The 20,807-nt window shown below is 36.8% G+C and overlaps 5 protein-coding genes across 6 annotated transcripts; 1 reads left to right on the forward strand and 4 right to left on the reverse strand.

The window, feature by feature from the left end:
• Positions 1-241: 241 nt before the first annotated feature.
• On the reverse strand, positions 242-1,261 carry LOC308682121 (calcium homeostasis modulator protein 2-like; the record flags this gene model as incomplete). The annotated part of the gene is made up of 2 exons (XM_081351611.1): positions 242-625; positions 716-1,261. 2 exons carry the CDS (start codon positions 1,259-1,261, stop codon positions 242-244), a joined length of 930 nt encoding a protein of 309 aa, XP_081207737.1.
• A 2,345-nt stretch (positions 1,262-3,606) lies between these two features.
• Positions 3,607-8,452, reverse strand: calhm1a (calcium homeostasis modulator 1a; the record flags this gene model as incomplete). The annotated part of the gene is made up of 2 exons (XM_081351349.1): positions 3,607-4,107; positions 7,904-8,452. 2 exons carry the CDS (start codon positions 8,450-8,452, stop codon positions 3,607-3,609), a joined length of 1,050 nt encoding a protein of 349 aa, XP_081207475.1.
• Positions 8,453-9,076: 624 nt separating this feature from the next.
• Positions 9,077-10,850, reverse strand: calhm3 (calcium homeostasis modulator 3). The gene is made up of 3 exons (XM_081351350.1): positions 10,420-10,850; positions 10,079-10,334; positions 9,077-9,850 (listed from the first exon to the last, which is right to left on the reverse strand). Exons 1-3 carry the CDS (start codon positions 10,704-10,706, stop codon positions 9,398-9,400), a joined length of 996 nt encoding a protein of 331 aa, XP_081207476.1. The 5' UTR covers positions 10,707-10,850; the 3' UTR covers positions 9,077-9,397.
• Positions 10,851-11,628: 778 nt separating this feature from the next.
• Positions 11,629-16,821, forward strand: itprip (inositol 1,4,5-trisphosphate receptor interacting protein). Of its 2 annotated transcripts, none has more exons than XM_081351341.1 (2): positions 11,629-11,845; positions 13,427-16,821. In XM_081351341.1, the coding sequence occupies exon 2, from the start codon at positions 13,441-13,443 to the stop codon at positions 15,058-15,060; it is 1,620 nt and encodes a 539-aa protein (XP_081207467.1). In that variant the 5' UTR covers positions 11,629-11,845; positions 13,427-13,440; the 3' UTR covers positions 15,061-16,821. The 2 variants fall into 2 exon arrangements, with proteins under 2 accessions (XP_081207467.1, XP_081207468.1); XM_081351342.1 differs by having other exon boundaries at positions 11,732-11,845; positions 13,411-15,172.
• On the reverse strand, positions 16,806-20,270 carry LOC308681971 (glutathione S-transferase omega-1-like). The gene is made up of 7 exons (XM_081351353.1): positions 19,654-20,270; positions 19,384-19,459; positions 19,000-19,108; positions 18,075-18,297; positions 17,676-17,777; positions 17,473-17,579; positions 16,806-17,103 (listed from the first exon to the last, which is right to left on the reverse strand). Exons 2-7 carry the CDS (start codon positions 19,412-19,414, stop codon positions 16,953-16,955), a joined length of 723 nt encoding a protein of 240 aa, XP_081207479.1. The 5' UTR covers positions 19,415-19,459; positions 19,654-20,270; the 3' UTR covers positions 16,806-16,952.
• Between the last annotated feature and the right edge of the window lie 537 nt (positions 20,271-20,807).

Genomic DNA, 20,807 nt, shown 5'->3' on the forward strand with positions numbered 1-20,807 from the left:
TACTTGATTTCTTAAAAAATAACAATTTTGCACTAGAAATAAAAATAATTATTCTTTTATAAAACTTTTGAATTCTGTTAAGTGAACCATTCCTTGCATTTTTTAAATTTCCTTTATGGCACACATAATACCTGGGTGTTTCTTAATACCAAAGGTATTACTTTTTAGGTGTGTAGTATTATTCATCAGACACTAATTTGTCATAGGTAAAGAATAAAATGTCCATTTCTTTGTCAAGTACTTAACAGTCATGCTCATTTATGTACATGGCCCATTTGTTCAAGCGGCTGTACAGGGGAGTGTCATCCTTTTCTCTGTACATGTAAACTCCCGTGATGCGGTTCCACTCCAGTCTGGGAATGACACTCTTGATTCCCTTGCAGTTTGCTAGAAGCTCCTTCTCCTGATTTTCCAAGGCCACAAAGCCAAAAAAATTCTTGACATTTTCAGCCGCATTGTATTTAGCATGTACTTCAGCAGTACGCTTGAAAAGAGCTTGTTCGCTGGAACGATACTGGGACCAGTACGCCTCCTGATGATAGCCAAGAGTAGAGAAGCAATTTTTCAGACAGAGAAGGAGAAAGACGGAGAGCGAGATGATTCCTACTAGCAACCAACCCAACAGCTATGAAGAAGAGAAAAAAATGAGGTTGAACATACAAGAAGTGTTCATGCAATTAAGGACATTAACAACACTATAAAAAGGGATAAGTACCTGGGATTCATACTTTAACTGGCGTTCAACTTCTCCTGAGTAGTTCATAAATGGAGCCGGTACATCCTTACATGGAAACCGGGCCATGATTTCTGGACCAAGTGTATTTGAAGAGAAATTATCCAAAGAAGAGGGGTCTACAAACTCACTGAAAGCACAGACATACGCCACCCCTCTCAGGAGGGAAATAACAGACCAAGTGATGGGGGCAACGACTGCTCTGCCCACAGTGGAGCCCAAAAGAGCAAAAGCAGCAGTCACCGATAGTTTCTGGCATTTTCTGGTGCGACACTCTGACACAACGTCCCAAGTATTTTGATTCAGCATGACCCCAATGACAAAGAAAGCCAGGGCCGGTACACCAATGGCAGCTAGGCCGTATAGGTAATTCTTCTTTGGTGAACATGGACAGTCAAATGCTAAGGTGTTGTATGCTGTCTGACCGACCACCGTTCCTAAACCTATGAGACCATTGAAGACCATAGCATCCTTACTCTTGATGTACAGTGCAATAAAATTGATGTATTCTGAGAAAAGCACAGACATCTTCACTTGATATAAGCTTGCTTTTCTTTTTCACTTTCTTTCCGCCGATAGTGATTGTTGTGTCTGTAAATAAAACCTAAAACCCTGACAAAGACAGATGAAAAAGACAAACAGAAACAGCTTTATTATACAAATACTTCCAAGAGAAATGTAGTCACAGAGTAACAATATGCATTTAATTCATATAAAAGCAATTCATTGGGAAAAGTTTCCCCAAGCCTTAATGTGCCACTTAAATAAGTTATTGAAAGCCGAAAATCAACTGAAAAATCGAATAATCTCTGAAATAAAGACTTACATTCCAGAGCCAGGAGGTACAAATGGTCTTGCTGAACATCCACAAAGTTTTAAAATCATGTACAACCAGAAGCAGATTGAAAAATATGCTTTTAAAACAACAACGACAACAACAAAAATCTCTATACGTAGCTCTATTTGTTGTGGTAAAGTGAGATCCTTCCGTCCTCCGTCTGTTGTGTATAGCAGTGAATCACCAAGAGCAATTACAATCTGGTTTCAGCATTAATGGGACTAAAATAGGATGGGCTAAAGTAATTGAGAAAGATCAGACACATGCACAAAAAACAACAACATTAATTTCTCTTTAACTGCCATCCAATGTATTGTTCAAAATGACTCCTGAGACCCAGTAGAAATGGTTATGGCAGTGGTTCCCAAGTTCCAGAATTCATTTTTTGACACTCCTTTTGCAGGTCTTGGAGTTAAACTAGGTGTGTTTAATCAAGGAGACAGTTCCTATAACGACAGTGGTTTTGACCCTAAGGCCCCACATTATCCACAACAATATTGAAGTTCACCCCTCCCCTTTTTTGATGAATAGAAATTAGTAATGACCATAGATTAAGATAAGACCATAGTTAAGGGGTGAATTAAATATAACTACCTTGATTTTTACTTGTTTTATCTTATTCTAAAGCTAATTTTGTCTTATTTTAAATCATTTTAATTCTAGAGTGTAAGTCTTGTAAGTTTTTGTAAGTGTCTGAGAACCTCAGCTTTAAGATACACTCACTGGTGAGTAATTTTGGTTAGTAATAAATACTGCTTCTTTAAACTGAAGAACATACCTAAATAATTGTTTTCACGAGTTCAGACTTACATCATATTAAACAGTAAAGCTTATGCATATTTGGCGTGCTGTCCAGAGGAGGGCTCGGGCTCGGAATTTGGCCCGAAGTATTTCCTCCCCCTTTAATTAGTTTTGATTATCTGAATGTGCTCCATAGGTGTTTAATTAGGTTTAATTATCTGAACGTGCTCCTCCAGAACTTTGTTAAAACATCATTTTGAGAGAGAAATGTGAGCTCAAGACCATCAGGGGCCTATACCATGAAGCTGGTTTAGGTGCCTATAGCCAGTTGTGTTTCAGTTTATTTTGTGCCAAACCTGGGTTTTAGGCACCATGAAAGTGGCTTGGCTTTTAGCGATGTTCATCGCCATAGAACTGTACGCTAACCTGCTCTGGGGCAGGTTATGTTCTGGGTAAGAGATCTCAAACCAAAACTGGACCAATCAGCTGTGAGCAAAGTGACATGTCTGATGCAATTAAGTAACTTCACTGCTTGAGTTGACAGAGAAAGTTGATGAACAGTGTCATGGTACCAACAAGGACTGTTAACTCTAAACTAATCGTGGAACCCTGAGTTTGTTCAAATGCCATCATGGTACGGGCTCCTGGTGGTGTAAACTCAAGAGTTACGAATCCAGTTAGACAATTGCAACCAAACAGCAATGATTTTCTATAGTGAAGCCTCCAAGGATGCAATCTCTGATAGGATTTAATGTTTAGGATGTGATATCCGTTGGTTTTGTGGGGAACATAATTTAGGACGTGGTACTTTGATCACTTAGAAGCCATCGAAACTTGCTATTAGTGGGCGAGGCTAAATACCAGAAAAAATAACCAGCTGCTGATAAGTCCTTGAGGTATAACTGACCGATTAGATAGACCAACTCCTCCCGAATTTAAATTTAGCTATAACTTAAATTTAGTAAGACTTAATTTGTTGCAGAAGAAACTAAATGGAGATAATATATCTCATCATTAACATTGTCATCATCACTCTATTATTATTATATTGGTCACACCTTTAACCCGTTACTTTACGGTATCACAGAAAAGCCCATGATATCCTATTATTTATGCTCTCATTTATTTATGGTAACACACAACATATAGTAGATCGACGTAGATCGACGTATAGTAGATAAAATAGGAAGTTACATGCAATAAATAAAAATGAGATTGGAAAACAGGACTCTTGACAGTGAGTACTGCTCAAGCACTTCATTCAATTCTTCATAAGAAAGATTAAAACATTAAGTCAGACTTTGGAGTAGTATGCCACGGCTGTTTTCTTCATAGGTTTCTGAGTCTGGCACTCATCAGAAAAGCTGTGAGTATCCAAGCGTGCATGTCCATTCATATCTTCAGCACGTTTATTCACCAGTAGTGGAGGTTTACATATATGCCAGTTCCACAGGACTTTATTCATGTCGTCTTCTTTACGGATCCCAAGAAGCTTCTCCTCGTCACTCTTCTGTTTTTCCCCATCATCATCTTTATTACCTTTCCCTTTCTTTATGGGTGTGGAAAGTTGTGGAACAATTTCACCACTGATGCTCTCGAAGTATTGCTGTATGCAGACCTTAGCGAAGGTCTTGGCGTGCTCTTTGCACATTTCATCAAATAGTTTGCGCTCTGTATCAATGTAGTGTGACCAATATTTGGTTTTCAGAAAAGCAGCTTGAGTGAAACAAGGTCTTATTGCTCTTATCAAGAAGGCTAGTATGGTTATTATCATTAAAAAGGTCCATCCACAGGCCTAAAAGAAAAAAAAAAAGAAAAAAAAAAGGAAAACATTACAACAGATTAATGCATTTTATACAGTAGCCCCGATTTAAACAAATTGTATTTCATACATTATTTCTACCATGAGGTCCTAATTATTCTTGGGCCTGGTTTAAAAACCTCTTGTGTAACTGTGAAAATGTCTGATGTAAATCATGAAAATGAATTTGGTAACATTTTACAATAAGGTTCTTTAGTTAACATGAACTAAGAATGTACAATACTTTACAGCATTTATTAATGAGTTAATATTCATTTCAACATTTAGTAATAGCTATTCAAATTAAAGGTTGTAATTAATGCACTGTGAACTAACATGAACAAGCAATGAGCAACTGGATTTTATTAGCTAATATTAACAAAGATTATGTTAGTTAATACATTAACTAATGAACCTTAATCTCTACTCAAATAGTTTCGTCTTTTCTCTATGTGCATGTTTGACATTAAAACTTACGAGATGGCGATTTCATATGATTTTTTTAGAAGGAAAAAGAGCATGAAGCTCCACCCCTAACCCCACCCATAAAAGTAACCGTCAGTGGAGGTAAGCAGATTGTACCAAGATTTGCCACCAATTCACCAAAATGTAAAATAATTATGAATGGCATGAAATTCTGTTTCAACCTCAGGCTTAGCGCATAAAAGTTTCCACAAGCCTGTGAAAATGCAAAGAGGTAAGAGGTGAGGCAGTTTATGATTGGTTGTCTGTTGCTAAGCTACTTACAGCTGTGGTCAGAAGTATTAGCAGTGACATTAATTTTGTGTTTTGCAAAGTTAGTTGCTTCAGTTGTTGTGGTTTTGATTCTCTTTGTTCCTGGATTATTGTGCAGAGTGATTAGATGGATTTTAATTAATTGTAAAAAGCTTTATTGTCCAAAAAAATAACTTGCTTATGTGTGTGTTTGTTTGTTTATATATTCACTCACCGGCCACTTTATTAAGTACACCTGCCCAATACTGTAATACAACACACATATCTAATCAGCCAATCACATGGCAGTAACTCAGTGCATTTAGGCATGTAGGCATGATCAAGACGATCTTCTGAAGTACAAACTAGCCTCAGAATGGGAAAGCATTCTGAGGCTTTCCCATTCTGAGGCTTTTCCCAGAAAGAAAGGTTACTTAAATGACTTTGAACGTGGCATGGTTGTTGCCAGACAGGCTGGTCTGAGTATTTCAGAAACTGCTGATCTAGCCTACTGGGATTTTCATGCACAAGGTTTACAGAGAAAAAGAGAAATTATCCAGTGAGTAGCAGTTCTGTGGGCACAAATGCCTTGTTGATGCAAGAGGACAGAGGAGAATGATCAGACTGGTTCGAGCTGATAGAAAAGTAACAGTAACTCAAATATCGTTTTAATTGAGGACTGCAGAAGAACATCTCTGAACGCGAACACCTCGAACCTTAAAGAAGATGGGCTACAGCAGCAGAAGACCACACCGGGTGTTTCCAGACAGGAAACTGAGGATACAATTCACACAGGCTCACCAAAATTGGACAATAGAAGATTGAAAAAATGTTGCCTGTCTGATGAGTCTCGACTTTTGCTGCAACATTCAGATGGTAGGGTCAGAATTTGGCATAAACAACATGAATGCATGGATCTATCCTGCCTTGTATCAACGGTTTAGGCTGCTGGTGATGGTGTAAGGATGTGGGGGATATTTTCTTGGCTCACTTTAAAACCCTTGGTTTCAGCATGGTATGACTGTTGAAAGAGAGATGGCTGAGATACTTTACAAAAGAGAAAAGGTCTGAGGAATATCACTGGAAAAGAAGGGTTACGATCAGGCAAGAGCTTTAGGACCCGTGTAAACATTAGAAAAGCTTTACAGCTGGAGAGACCAAGCGGGAAGGCCTGAAAACGGATGCCTAGGTTGCATTGTTTCTGCACTATATGTGTGAGTAAATTTGGTTTTGAGTGCATGCTGCTGCCGATTAACAAAGAACTCTTGCTTGTACTTGTGTACTGTATGCTTACTGCACATTTAAGGCAGTTCTGAAGGCAAAAGGGGGTCCAATCCAATATTAGCAAGGTGTACCTAATAAAGTGGCCGGTGTCTATGTCTAAGAATACAGTAAACACACACACACACAGACACACAGACATTTATATAATATATAAATTTAATAATAGCCTTTATATACACACACATATATTGTAAACAAACTTTTAAGTTAGATGCAATTAATCGATTTGACAGCACTATACAATATGCCTACTGATATATAAGTTTACAGATATATAGGCCTTGGTATATATATATATATATATATATATATATATATATATATATATATATACTGTATATATATACACTACCGTTCAAAAGTTTGGGGTCAGTAAGATTTTTAATGTTTTTTAAAAGAAGTATCTTCTGCTCACCAGGCTGCATTTATTTGGTTAAAAATACAAACAAAAACAGTAATATTGTGAAATATTATTCCAATTTAAAACAGCAGCTGTTTTCTATGTGAATATACAGTAAAGTGTAATTTATTCCTGTGATCAAAGCTGAATTTTCAGCATCATTACTCCAGTCTTCAGTGTCACTTGATCCTTCAGAAATCATTCTAATATGATGATTTGAAGAAACATTTATGATTATTATCAATGTTGAAAACAGTTATTTACATTTTATTTCATGATGCTATGATGAATAGAAAGTTCAAAAGAACAGCATTTATCTGAAATCTAAAGCTTTTGTAACATTAAACATGACCGTTCAAAAGTTTGGGGTCAGTAAGAATTTTAATTTTATTTTTGGGGGAAAGAAATAAAATAAATCAATACTTTTATTCATCAAGGATGAGTTAAACTGATCAAAAGTTACAGTAAAGACATTTATAATGCTAGAAAATATTCTATTTTAAATAAATGCTGTTCTTTTAAACTTTCTATTCATCAAAGAATTTTGAAAAAAATTGTACACAACTGTTTTCAACATTGATAATAATGAATGTTTCTTGAGCATCAAATCATCATATAGAATGATTTCGGGGGGGTCATGTGACACTGAAGACTGGAGTAATGATGCTGAAAATTCAGCTTTGATCACAGGAATAAATTACTCTTTACTGTGTATTCACATAGAAAACAGTCATTTTAAATTGTCATAATATTTCACAATATTACTGTTTTTTTTATCAAATAAATGCAGCCTTGGTGAGCAGAAGATACTTCTTTTAAAAACATAAAAAAATCTTACTGACTTATAAATCTTACTACATATATATATATATATATATATATATATATATATATATATATATATATATATATATATATATATATATATATATATATATAGGCTATATATAATATATATATAGGCTATATATTATATTATGTCATTCGCGATGTTTAATAGGATTGATGTTCTTTCCCTCAACAAAAACACATAACAGTCTTGCACCCTAGTCTTTTGTCGGATTTTTAAAAGCCATATGAGAGAGAGAGAGAGAGAGAGAGAGAGAGAGAGAGAGAGAGAGAGAGAGAGAGAGAGAGAGAGAGAGAGAGAGAGAGAGAGAGAGAGAGAGAGAGAGAGAGAGAGAGAGAGAGAGAGAGAGAGAGAGAGAGAGAGAGAGAGACTGAGACTATTTGGCCGGGCACAATATGCACTCTCGCGCTGCATAATTATCATTATATCAATTCATTACCATTATAAATTCATTATAAATGTGAAACATTGCTGTAGCCTACCCAGCGTTAACTGTAATAGGTAAAAGTGAGCCTATTTTGAAAACCAAGTTGAGAAATTACCTGTGAAAAACAGCGAATATACCTAGTGGCCGCATCTCTGGAGATGATATCATGCCCGTCAAATACGTCTTGGCACGGAATCCTTGCTTGTAATTTCTGAAGTTCATTTTTTGATAAGCTTTTATAGGTCTCGTTGAGGAACTCGGATAAATCCGATGTGGCACTGAAAGCGCACAAAAAGCTCTTGCCATCCATTAAAGTTACGGCTATCCATACAACTGGAGCGATGAGAGCGCGCTGCGTCATGGAGCTGAACATGTAGCGCAAAACCGCTGGATCTTTTCTGCGCTTGCCCATCGGTCGCCTCCATTCTTCAGTTAACACTGATATGTTGTTGTTAAGTACATATCCAAGTAAAAAGAACCATATTGGTGGCACGATTAGAATTCCGATTCCATACGCATAATTGTAGGCTGGAAGGCAAGGGCATGTAAACTCAAAAGAGGAATACATTTGAGCACTTGCCAGAGCCATGATCCCACAGATGCCATTCATAAAGGACTCTTGGTTGGCTTGCAAAAACTGGACCATAATCCGAAACTTATCCATTTTCAGAAAGGGAGTTCACCTTTTAGAGCAAAATATTAGAGCAAAGTTTATAGTACAGCTAATAAATAAATAATAAATTGTATTTGAATAATCAAAGACTTAATCTATCTTGTCAGAGAGAAAAGAAAACAAGACTGCTGGAGCAGAGATAAGTCCTATGTGATGAAAGGTTCACCTGGTGAACTTAAAGCATCGATACCCATGAGTGACAGGCCACTCCTTTAGAAGTTCTATAGATGGGTGTGATTTTCGTTCTCACATTGTCCAGTCAGTGTTTAAATTGTTTCCTGTATGTCAACCATACATAACTAAAGGGCAAAATAGATCTCACTGAAAATGTGTACTGAAGGCAAAAGTACATTAAGACATGTACTATACAATATACAAATACAAAATCTGGTGGCAGTGGTTTGTCACACAGCTGAGATGATAAACATACTTTTATTAATATATATTAATTTTATTAATAGATACACATATACAATACATACAGACATAAACATTACACATATTTTTTCAGGTGTTGCCAAGGTTCCGCAGTCATTTGCATCCAAGCCATATCCATGAGGTTGTTGTGTAATGTGTGTGGAAAGCGAAATGCAAAATTACACAAACTAAATCCCAGCATATTCAAATGCTTCACATTCAGATGCAAGCTCTTGAAGGAGGTTAAAACAAGGCTTTCTGAATTGACAATAATCTGACAGTAGCATTACAATTAAAAAAATGTTTGGATTCTAAATTCATATGCAGATGAAACATTCATTGATGAATACAGTACATAACATATGCATCAGCATGCAAGCTTTTGCCTCTGAATTAACAAGTTATTTCGTCCTCAATTTATTACAATTTTGGGATTCATCAACATTTTTCATTACCTTTATTAATGTCACTTATTTGCATGAATCCTTACTTAAGAGGTAAGATCTGTTTTTCTCAATTTTACACATCAGAGAATATCGCCTTTCCATTGTGATCTTCCCAAGTGATACATACTTTGGGCTTATAGGCCATCTTGGTCACATCCAGTTCTGGTTTGCACTCGTACCAGGTTTGCAGCAAATGATCCACCTGATCTTGCCTGGTAATACCATGCAGACGCTCCTCTTCTTCCTCTTCATATTCATTACGGATTGTGCTGGGTCTGAGTGCACTTGAGAGGGGCATTCTCACGGTCACATCTTCTCGCATGCTCTCAAAGAACTGAACGACGCATTTTCTGGCAAAATCTCTGGCATGAAGGACACAGGTCTCATCGAAGAGCTTCTGTTCAATGTCCAGGTAATTGCTCCAGTAACGAGTCTGCAGAAAAGTGGCGTGATTGAAGCAAGGCTTGACGACGCGACCCACCGCACCCAAAAAAATGAAGATGAGGAGTATTGACCAGCCTATTGCCTTAGAAAAGAAGATAAATTGTCAAGAAGAATAGATGAGTCATGTGGTTATGCAAAAGTATGAAAAGACTTTCACCACCTACAGATTTGCTAAAGGTCTGTTCCTGTCAACTTTGTACAGCTCATTCTTTTCAGCTATCAAGTCAAAAATGACATTGACATCACAGTTCATTGACTAAAGACTATGTAAGCATGTAAAAAATGTGCAAAAAAGTGATAACACACTTACTTGAGAGTAACAACGCACATAGCGTGATATAGCTTTCCGAAAACTGCTGTTTTTGAAGATGATATCTTCTTTGCAAGGAACCTTAGCCATGATCTTGATTAGTTCTAGGCCGGTGCTGTTAGGTATTCCTGTAAAATATTTAGGGTCTACGTTCATACTAAATGCACAGATGAAACATTTCCCATCCAAGAGTGTCATCAAAATCCAGACCATGGGGGCCAGAAGGGCCCGTTGCATCATTGATGACAGCAGAAATCTGGGAGAAGGATAATAGTTAATATTTTTTTATTATTAATATTAATATTATTTAGTCAAATAATATTGTTTAACTTCAAACTCACTTTACCACTGCCGGATTTTTTGTCCTGTTGCCCATGGGTCTGACCCACTCTTCCATCAACACCCCTGTATGGCGATTAACTAACACTCCCAAAAGAAATAATATAATTGGGGGGACGAACATGACCCCCATTGCGTACATCTTATTGTATTGCGGTAAACAGGGGCAGTTGAAATCAAAACTTGTATACAACTTGACGCTTATCAGTGACAATATTATACAGATACCATTGGAGATGGACTCCGAATTTGACTGGAAATATTGTAAAACCAACTTTAAACGATCCATTAATTACAGTTTACGTTATATTAGCTGTCAAAGAGGCTACTTATCTGACAATGCCCTCCAAATACGCTCTGCAATGTGCGCCGTTCAAGTCACAAAAACGCAAAAAAGACCAACGAAAATTATATATTATTATCTGGATCACGTGAAAAACGAAATGATTCACAATTATTTAACGCATCTCGCGATCTCCGCGCGTGCTGAAGTGCGATGAGATCACAAGTAAGGCGCGCGCACCTGTAAGCTCCCTTTGGTCACACCCAAATGTGCGCATGCCAGAAATACCTGCCTTTAAAACTGCTTTAAACGGGGTTGCTTTTCATTGTTGTTTAAATGAACGCCATTTCAACGCCATTTCGTGTGAGGACATATTTAATATTTATAGTCATGTTTATATTTAGTTATTTATTTATTTATTTTTTTTAAGAGAGAAAGAGGCTGGATGGATATTTTTCTCATAGCATACAATGGATTATTGCAATGGTGGTTATTTGAAAGAAACTCTCATCTGCTTTTTTTTTACAGTCTATGCTATGGTAGGTAACGTATGGTAGGTGTGTATTGTCTAAGAGCTACTGAACTTTGGTGAGGCAGCGACCTCGTGTGGGCATATTTGTCCTCCGTCTTTAGTAGGCTAGTCTGCGCAGCCGCACATCTTTCAAAAGAGCTGACATTTTTTCGTTAACAACGTAAATGCCTTGTCGAAAAAACTAATTTGAAATATATACATGTGCAATTTATTTTTGCAACTGCATGTAGCCTACATCCTCAATGCATACAGGCACGTATAATATTATTTAAGTAGGCCTACTACTATTAAAGTAAGTATAAACTCACTCATGTCTAGAAAAAGCTTCAATGTTTTCACCATCCCGGAGAATGGCGTGTGTGCTTGCGTGCTTGTGTTACATGCTATGGTTACGTTGACTCAAGAACAGGGCTGACCCACGTGCTTTTTATAGAGGAGCGTAAACGGCCGCTTTGGTCACTTCCTGGCTGTGAGTGAGAACAGCTTCATGAGAAACGAGCAGATGAGGAAACCGAAGAATAACGGTACTACTGCAGCAGCGCTTTCTCTTGTGTCGGTTCAGTATTAATCTCAGGCAATGAGCAACGCTGGACGTTAACTCTTGGATTAGGGAGTAAGTTATTTTCCTGTTCTTGGTTTAGGGTTTCTGTTCCTTTCTGGTTTGCGTCTGCTGTTTTATAGATCATTAAAGGCATTGTGACTGTGATACAAATGAAAAAAAGACCACGGCAGACTTGTAAAACGTCTTAATATGTCAAAATAAAAATACCCAATTGTGTCGAATTTGGCGGAAAAAAAAGAGACTTTTAAAGAGTAAAATGTTCTGCCTTTAAGTAGCCTATCACCGCCCTCTACAAGTTTCAGTCGTCTTATCACTGACAAATTTACCACCTACTTTAATCATTGTAAAAACTCTTCCTTCCGTTATAGTGTCTCTAACGTAGAGTGTCTCTAGATATCTGTGATCACAAATTTAGTTGTTGTCTAGACTCGGTCCTTTAAGTGGTTGTGGGAATATGCAGCGCCACACCAATTTCCCACGTCTTTACTACCAATGATGTCATTACGTAAACTATTCAGAAACTTTTTTGATATTTTGTGCTGCTGTTCCACATTGGCATTCATTTGTTTTTTATTGTAACAAAAAAAAAAAAAATCACCAAGTTGAATGCACTAATAAAATCAAAATAAAATGCAAATGAGCCTAAACCGAAAACAAAAAATTGTATATAAAAAAGAAAATAAAATAAAAAGAAACCTCCTTGGTGCTTAACCTTCAAAATACCTTGTGAGGTTGTGAGTGAATTTTGTATTAGTTGATTAATCTTCTATATAATATTCTCTCTTCTATCTACTCTTTGTGACCTGTTATCAAAAAATGCGGAAATACTATTTAAAAGACTGAAATTTGTGAGTTTGCAATTTTAAGTTTTTAATAAACATATACTTAAAAATATCAGCAATATAAGTAAGCTTGATGAATGCTGTAAACATTATTATTTATTTTTTTGTAAAAATTCAGAAAATGAAATTGAATGAGAGTATTTGTTTGCCTTCTCACCTTTCTGTGGAAAGGATCTAAATAAAATGCCACAATTGATCAATAAAATTAGTATAGTAAAAGTAGCATTTACTTCTTTAAATTGAATATCAGTTCTATAGATTGACTAAATCTGTTTTGTCCTGTATCTCTAATGCTTTTAAGTGGAACCGTTGAATGTTGCCAGTAGCTCGCAGTTTGTATAAATATGGAATTTTATCTGCCTCATTCCAAGACTCCAAGTGCCACATCGTAAATAAACCAATTACATAACATCCTCCTCAGTATATATTAGGTTGCTTCCTAAGCTTTAGTCAAGGCAAAATTTCAAAAAGTTCTTTGCATAGATCAGAACAGTTTTTTTACCCAAACATCAAGTTAAGCAGATTCTCACCCCTGATATCAATATTCGTAGAAGAAAAATAAATCATAAATCAGTTGTTTCCAGTGGAAACTTCTATCTGGATACAGTTATCTGGCTGGTTTAATTTATGTTGTTTGACAAGGGTTATCTGACTTCCTTCCCCTGTGCAGGACAGTCCTTTCTATTACAGTTCACAATTAGCACTCTGATGATGACATGTTTTTGCAAAAGTTACAAGATAGTGTTTCCTTTCAAGAAGCTGACAATAATCCAGGAATATGTTTTCCCAGACGCACAGTAAAGGATGCAAGCTGCTATTACACGGGTTTGCGTGGTGGTAGTAGCCGCTATCCTCAACCATCCTCTGCTCTTCCCTAATGAGAACACCACCGTCCATGAGCAAGATGAGGATCTTCTGGCCCGGATGAAAGAGCACCAGGAGAAGCTGGAGGCCGAACAGGAGCGCCTGGAGCAGGAGATCTCACAAACAGAAACAACTCTGATTGGTGATCAGGACAGTTACGGCTGGTACTTTTGGAGCGCCCTCTGCCTTGTCATTTTCTTCACAATTGAGGTTTGCAGGCAGGATATGATCCCTGCTGAAGTTCCAGAACCCGTGGAAGACGAAGACGGAGATTCCAGTGCCGGATATCTCAGCGCTAAGTCAGTAGCCTTAGATAAAGACGTCCTAAATAACTTCTGCAAGACCCGCTTCCACCCTTTTATCCACGAGACCGGGAGAGTGCGGGAGTTTATCGAAGGCTTTGCAGATGATTTGCTTGCGGCTTTGAGAAGTGTTTGCGACCGAGAAGCTGACCTGGAAGTCGAGGACTTTGTTGGCATAGGAAGTATGTTTGAGTCCTGGAGGGTGTCTAAACCTCCTATGTGTGACCTCATTGTGCCTTTTTCTCCACCAGAGCCATTCAGGTTCCAGTTTCAGCTCTGGTGCGACCCTGCCGCTGAAATCCCACTGGACCTGCAAGGATGTGGAAGGATTAAACTCATAAAACCAGGCTGGAATGGCACAGACTGTCACTGTGGCTCAACCAATCTTGGTGATGATATGCTATGTCTGCTTCACAATAGAAATGAGTGTGAAAAGCTTGAGGAACACACTTTGGTGGAACTCCTCTGTGCAAGGAACACCACGTATTTGTCGAAAGATCAGATCATGAGATGGTTTCAGATTTCAGTGACCAAAGCATGGGGCAAGATCTCTCATAAGTATGATTTTGAGCTGGCATTTCGGAACCTGGACTTCCCCGGAGCTCTTAAAATCAGGTTTAGGTCTGGAAAGACTGTCATTCTCAACGTTACCCCTGCTGTTCAGTTTGAGGAAACAGACGCTTACCTTATCTCTCATTTCCCATCTGACACTAGCAACTCCTCTGACATTCACTGGCAAGTCTCACTATCTGTTTATGAAAGAAATCTGCTGAAATACCTAGCGAAAAGACTTCCTACCAACTCGTGTCACATTCATTGTCTTCAGATAGTTTCTTTCTTGCACAAAAAGCAGACGGCTTTGACTGGGAGAAGCGCCTTTTCTAATTACCATATAAAGACGGCGCTCTTGCATCTGCTGTTGAATAAACGTCTTGCGATGTGGCAGCCGCAGAATCTTGATCACAGATTACGAGATCTGCTCAGCTTCCTTCAGCAAAGCTTGGAGGAAAAGAGACTCTACCACGTCATTGTTGGGAACCCTCGGATCCCAGTTGAAATTCAGGTTCCCAAAATAATCTGTTCTGCAGAGCCGATAAACCTGTTTAGGCCTCTTGTGTTGCAGAGGCACGTATATGCCAAAATGGAGGCGCATTTTCAGGAGATGGTCAGAAATACATCTGTGCTTGTTCAGGAATATACCCCTCACTTGTCTAATGGTCACGTGAGACATGAATTCAGCTCAACAGACCAGGCGTAGACTTACCCCCTGCTCTGGCTTCGAGTGCAGGGGATTTCTACAGCCTAATTACATGATGGTATGCACTTTGAATGTAAATAATATGTTAAGCACTGACTGTTACTGATGCTATTAGGTGATATTTAGGTGTTTCTTCAACTATGGGCACTCATGTCCCAGAGGACCAAATTTCATTTTGATTTTATTATTATATTATGTTATATGAAGGTCACATTGTTTTAGCATTAATTTTTGCTACTTTTAAATACCTTTATATAAAGCTTTTATTATTTCACTCCTAGCCCAAACCAAGACTTTAAATCTTAAAATCTGTAATTTTCAACAACAACAAAATGGGGTTATATTAATAATAATAATAATAGTAATAAAATAAAATAAAGTTTATTTCAAAAGTTACTGTACCTTTTTATTACCAAGGGGAAAACCGTGTCAGTGAAGAGAATGCTTGAGATGAAATAAGATATGTTGTGTGTAGAAAACTCTAAAATTAAGTAGTAAAATGAATGTAAAAAAAAAATTTTTCATTCATTGTTTCCAATCTAGCTGTAATTTTATTTAATTATGAAAACAAGTGGGTATTTAGGATACCTATTGTAAGGAAGCTTGTTTCCGCCAAGGAATAAAAAAATGTATAAAGTATATTGCGACTTTTTTTCCTTCAGAATTGCAAGATATAAACTCGAGTTATAAAGTCAGAATTGCAAGTTAATATCTCACAATTCTGACTTTTTTTATCAGAATTGTGAGATATGAGCTCACAATTGCGTGTAAAGTCCAATTCTGAGAAAAAAAGTCAGCTCGCAATTCTGACGTTATGACTTGCAACTGTGAGTTTATATCTTGTGATTCTGAGAAAAAAAATCAGAATTGTGGGATATAAACTCGCAATTAGCTTTTGTATTTTTTTTTTATTCTGTGCAGAAACAAGCTTCCATAAAAAATGCTTGCAATAAATAATGCCAAAATTCCATTTTCACCACAGTTTTCAATTTTCCCTTAACATCCTTTTTTTTTATAAACCAGAAAATGTCATTTCTGTCACATCTAAAATAATGCAAACACAGTTCTGGTATATAAATAATAGGATCTTAAAGGAGCCAAAAGTGCACAAAGTTGAAGAAACACCCTCTTATTATTCATCATCGATCTGGCAGCTGATTCAGGATCTTTGAACCATGAGTTATTATAAATGATGACATATCATGTTGAGCATGTTAATTCTGTAACATTATCATAATACATAGCCATATAATCAGTTTTGATCTTATGTGCCAACACTTAAGGGATTGAAATTCCTAAACAAAGTATGAGCAGCAAGAACCTCTATCACCTCTGAACAACTACTGTAGAAAAGTGGCAGACATGTACATGCCCAAGCAGAAGCTGTTTCACAGGTTTTTCCTGTACAATGGTCTGCTTAGATTTTAAGATAGAAATCTGATCCTTTTTTATCAGTCAATACAGCAGCAGGGTGCCAGTTTGACTTAAGACTCTTTATAAAGGGATTTTGTTTTTTCACTGTCACCATTTTTAAAAAATCTTGTTTTCCAGCATGTTCTGCTAAAGAAACTAAATGCTCTTGGCTAACTTTTAGGCAGTTTCCCCTTCCAGGAAGCAATGTTTTGCAACCTCACAACATGCACTGTATGGCTCAGTGGCATTTCACTTTCGACCAAAGAGAAAGCTGGTAATATAGAGAGAATTAAAAGAGATTAAAAAACATAAGGATACATGATTTTATGTTTCATAGATTTGGTTTATTTATATTCATGAATAAATGACAAACTTGTTAATATACCCATTTTAAAAAGCACAATTTGCTGTAAATTGATAGAAATAGAGCAATGGTAAAAATTCCACACACAGGTGGACAAACATCTTCCTGTTTTACTCTATAAACCATGATCATAATTAGGGTTTCCATCCATGTAGCTGTCGAAGAACACCTTGTGATCCTCTGTGCTGAACATGGTGGCTTTCACAACTGGATCCTCAAACATGCGTTCTACCCACTTACTTAACAGAGGAGTGTTGGCCAAACAACTGAAACATGACAAGAGATATACGCAGAACTATTAGTTTCACAAGCAAGTTATTCTTTGGAGAAATATACAAGAGGCAAGGTTACATTCACATTAAGTTTACTTGTGAAAAAAGGGTTGTTTTATCGTGTGTGCACAAAGTTTACTGAAGCGAAGCGCTTTTCAATCCAGTTGGAACCTCGACCCAAAGCCCTACCTTTACTAATCTGACTCATTCATCACTGTTTGCATATCTGTTTGACTTAACCTCCATGACTCAGCACATTATTCCTCCTGCTGTCAGGTACAATGGCTTTATTTTTTGTGTGCGTTTTTATTACACATTCATTATATATTTCATATATGTACTAATAAAAAAACAAAAACTTACTGCTTCAGCCTCATCATCTCCGCCCTCTCAAACCATGGCCAGATCAAGTAGTCAATCATTGTGACTGAATCGCCCCCAAAATATTTGGTCTTCTTTTTTGCCAGAGTCTGAAAAAAGGATATAGAAAAAAGAAAGCAGTTAGAGACATTAATAAATCATCACGATAAACTGTATTTTAAGAAAGTGTAGGTATTTCAGCCCACCTCATTTAATAGGTTGAGTTTTTCTGTAAATTCAACTTCAAATGCTGCGACGTCCTCTCCCCTTTTCTTGCCCATAGAGATCTTATAGAAGTATGGAATCACCTGAAATGAGTATGAATGCCCATTAATGTGTGCAGAAATGTACTTAGAAATGTATATGGTAATACACAAGTAATGCTTCTCAGGTTATGATTTTACCTTCTTGGTTTTTGGGTTTCCTTAACTGATAATACAAAGGTAATATCAAGACTTTCATATTTATTTTTAGGTGTACATTTTTTTATTTTAAGTCTTGATTATGATGAGATTTCTGATGGAGGACCATATTTAAATCATCAGTTTCTACAGGCAGATGTTTAATACAGTAAATGTTTCAAATCAAATGACAATATGACCAACCTTTGAATAAAGATCCAGCAACATTTTCTGTTGGGCCTTCTCAAACGGGTCGGATGGACACAGTTTCTTCTCAGGGTAGACCTCATCCAGGTACTCACAGGTGATTGGTGACTCGTATATTACCTGACCACTTGAGGTTTCCAATACTGGTACTGTCCCAAAAGGATTCTTCCCCAGAAACCAATCTGGCTTATCCTTCAAATTGATGTTGATAATCTCATGCCTATGTAAAAGGAATATAAAATCAATTTTGGATAGTGGCTACATATTTAAGAGAGTGATCTTCCTTGCGACCAATACAAAAATTATCTATTTAAAATATCATATGTACACATTAGGCACACCACAACACTTAAAAGTGCAGTAAGTGATTTCTGAAAAACGCTTTTGAAAATGGAAAATTGAAGAATGACTGTTGAAAGAGAGATGGCTGAGAGACATTACAAAATAGAAAAGGTCTGAGGAATATCACTGGAAAAGAAGGGTTACGATCAGGCAAGAGATTTAGGACCTAAATATTAGAAAAGCTTTCCAGCCCTGGAGAGACCTAAAAAGGCCTGAAAATGGACATCGAGGCTGCATTGTTTCTGCTCTATGAGTAACATTGGTTTTATGTGCATGCTGGCGATTAACAATGAACTCTAGCTTGTATATATACTCGTGTATGGTATGTCAATTCTTTGTTCTTCCTTGTCGTTAGTTTGTCTTCTTCGCTTTATTTTTCGCTCTTCTGCTATGATAAAGAGACATCCACTCTTGCATTGTGTGTAAGTGCGTTTTGGGGGCGGAGCAATGAAGAGAGGGGTGTGTTTGGCTTGATTTCAAATATCAACAGTGTTCAACAATGGTTCTTAGAAATCGCTTGCTGCACCTTTAAGCCCTCCATCTAAATAATATTGCACAGCAGGTCAACATTAGTACTCACTTAACCCCCTTAGCAGTGAGCACCAGTCTCGTTCTCTGAGCAAAAGGGCAGAATCTCATGCTGTAGAGCCGAATAACACCATCCGGCACTGGTCCAGGAGCAGGACTTCCTGTTACACCAATGGAACATATTTACATAATAAGCATGGATTTTCATCAGTATAATTTGGAACACAAGTGTGGAGCCCAGGTTCTTATTTTGGAAAATGGAAATGGAAATTAATAATGGAAATAATGGAAAATTAGCCAATATTGTATTCATTTATAAAATCTATTTTATATAATTATGTTTTATCACTTCCATCTGAAAGACATTCTTAACATGCAACAGGATGGTCTGATGGCGAGTTTTCTACAAAAGTCTAATTTCTTTGCTTTCTCTTACCTTTTCCTTGGCATTTTGGAGTTGGAGCCATTTTGGTGATCAGAAAGGTAGAAATAAACAATCGATGGTGAGGTGACTAAAAAAAGAAGCAAAAACATTAGCGTATATTGCGAGCGTGTATATTCTTGTGGATAAGAATCGAAAAGCTGTAGCCTACTACGTGTTACATAACGCGCTGGAGGGAAGAAAATGAAAATACTTTCGATGCTATCATAGGTGCTTAACATTTTTTACTAAAATCTAGCAAATACTAATTTAAGGTTTGCTTACCTGTCGATCCGTATGACCGGTCAGCAACTGAAGTAAGCGTTAGCTGTCTTCTTGAAACAAAGTTGATTTTATATGGACGATAGGTGTAGCTGAAGACCAATGACTCCTCCTCTTACACCCATGTTACTTTCGAAATAAAGCTCTTCTGCAAAACTTTTCACTAGGCTACGTTTAATAAAATATTCTTAAAAGTATATTTTCTCTGTTTGAAGAAGACCCCACATTCATTTTACAGCTAACGTAGCCTATAAAACGACTAAAAATAATAAACTACTCAGAAGTCTGCACTTCGCTTCCGAGGTGATTATTTACAGTACATTTCTCTAATTTTGCTGTGTTATCTACAGTCAGCAATTAACGTATGGAGTGACCATTGAAATCTATGGTATTTACTGTAGTAGCAGTTACGGCTGTTGCTTAGCAATGTTCTGTCTACTATAGCTAGGGACGATCTTCTAGTGGAAGAATTATTCAACTAAAAGAATCTACTTATTAAAATAACGATTTAAATCAGTTTGTGTTGTTCATACTTTTATAGGGCGACCAGACGTCCCTGTTTGCAGCTGATAGTGCTGTTTTTTTGGTGTCCTGTCCCCGGAAACGTCCCCGTTTTACACAGACCACAAACACTTATGGCGCTTTTCCTGGCAACACCAGAAATGAAGTGCGAACAAAATAGCACAAACATAAAATAACATTTGAGAACTTAATAAAAGATGCAATTACTATAGGCCTACATTATATTCACAGTTTGTAAAAATTAAAATATTAGATAAAGTTAAATAGTTGTATCATAGTTTTTGCCAGTTTTTTGTTTTGTAATGTGTTTTTGTAAATTATTTTGAAGTGACTTTCACTAATCACTTTCTATAATTTTCAGATTTAAATTGTATTTTAGGCTACTACACTATTAATAGTTAAATGTATATAGGCTATATAAGGTAAAATAAATAATACAAAAAACAATTACAAATAAAAAAGATTCCAAAATGGTGATTTGGGACCATGCCTTTGCATTTAAAAATGTATTATTCCTGTTTTTTTTTTTTATTCACAGATAATAACAAGCAATAATTAAATATTTAGACCACTGAACTAGGAAATGTCCCTGCATTCCATTTCAGAAATTGGGTCACCTTCATTTATTATTATTT

The sequence above is a fragment of the Scardinius erythrophthalmus genome (assembly GCF_964197995.2).
Source record: "Scardinius erythrophthalmus genome assembly, chromosome: 21".
Classification (NCBI taxonomy): domain Eukaryota; kingdom Metazoa; phylum Chordata; class Actinopteri; order Cypriniformes; family Leuciscidae; genus Scardinius; species Scardinius erythrophthalmus.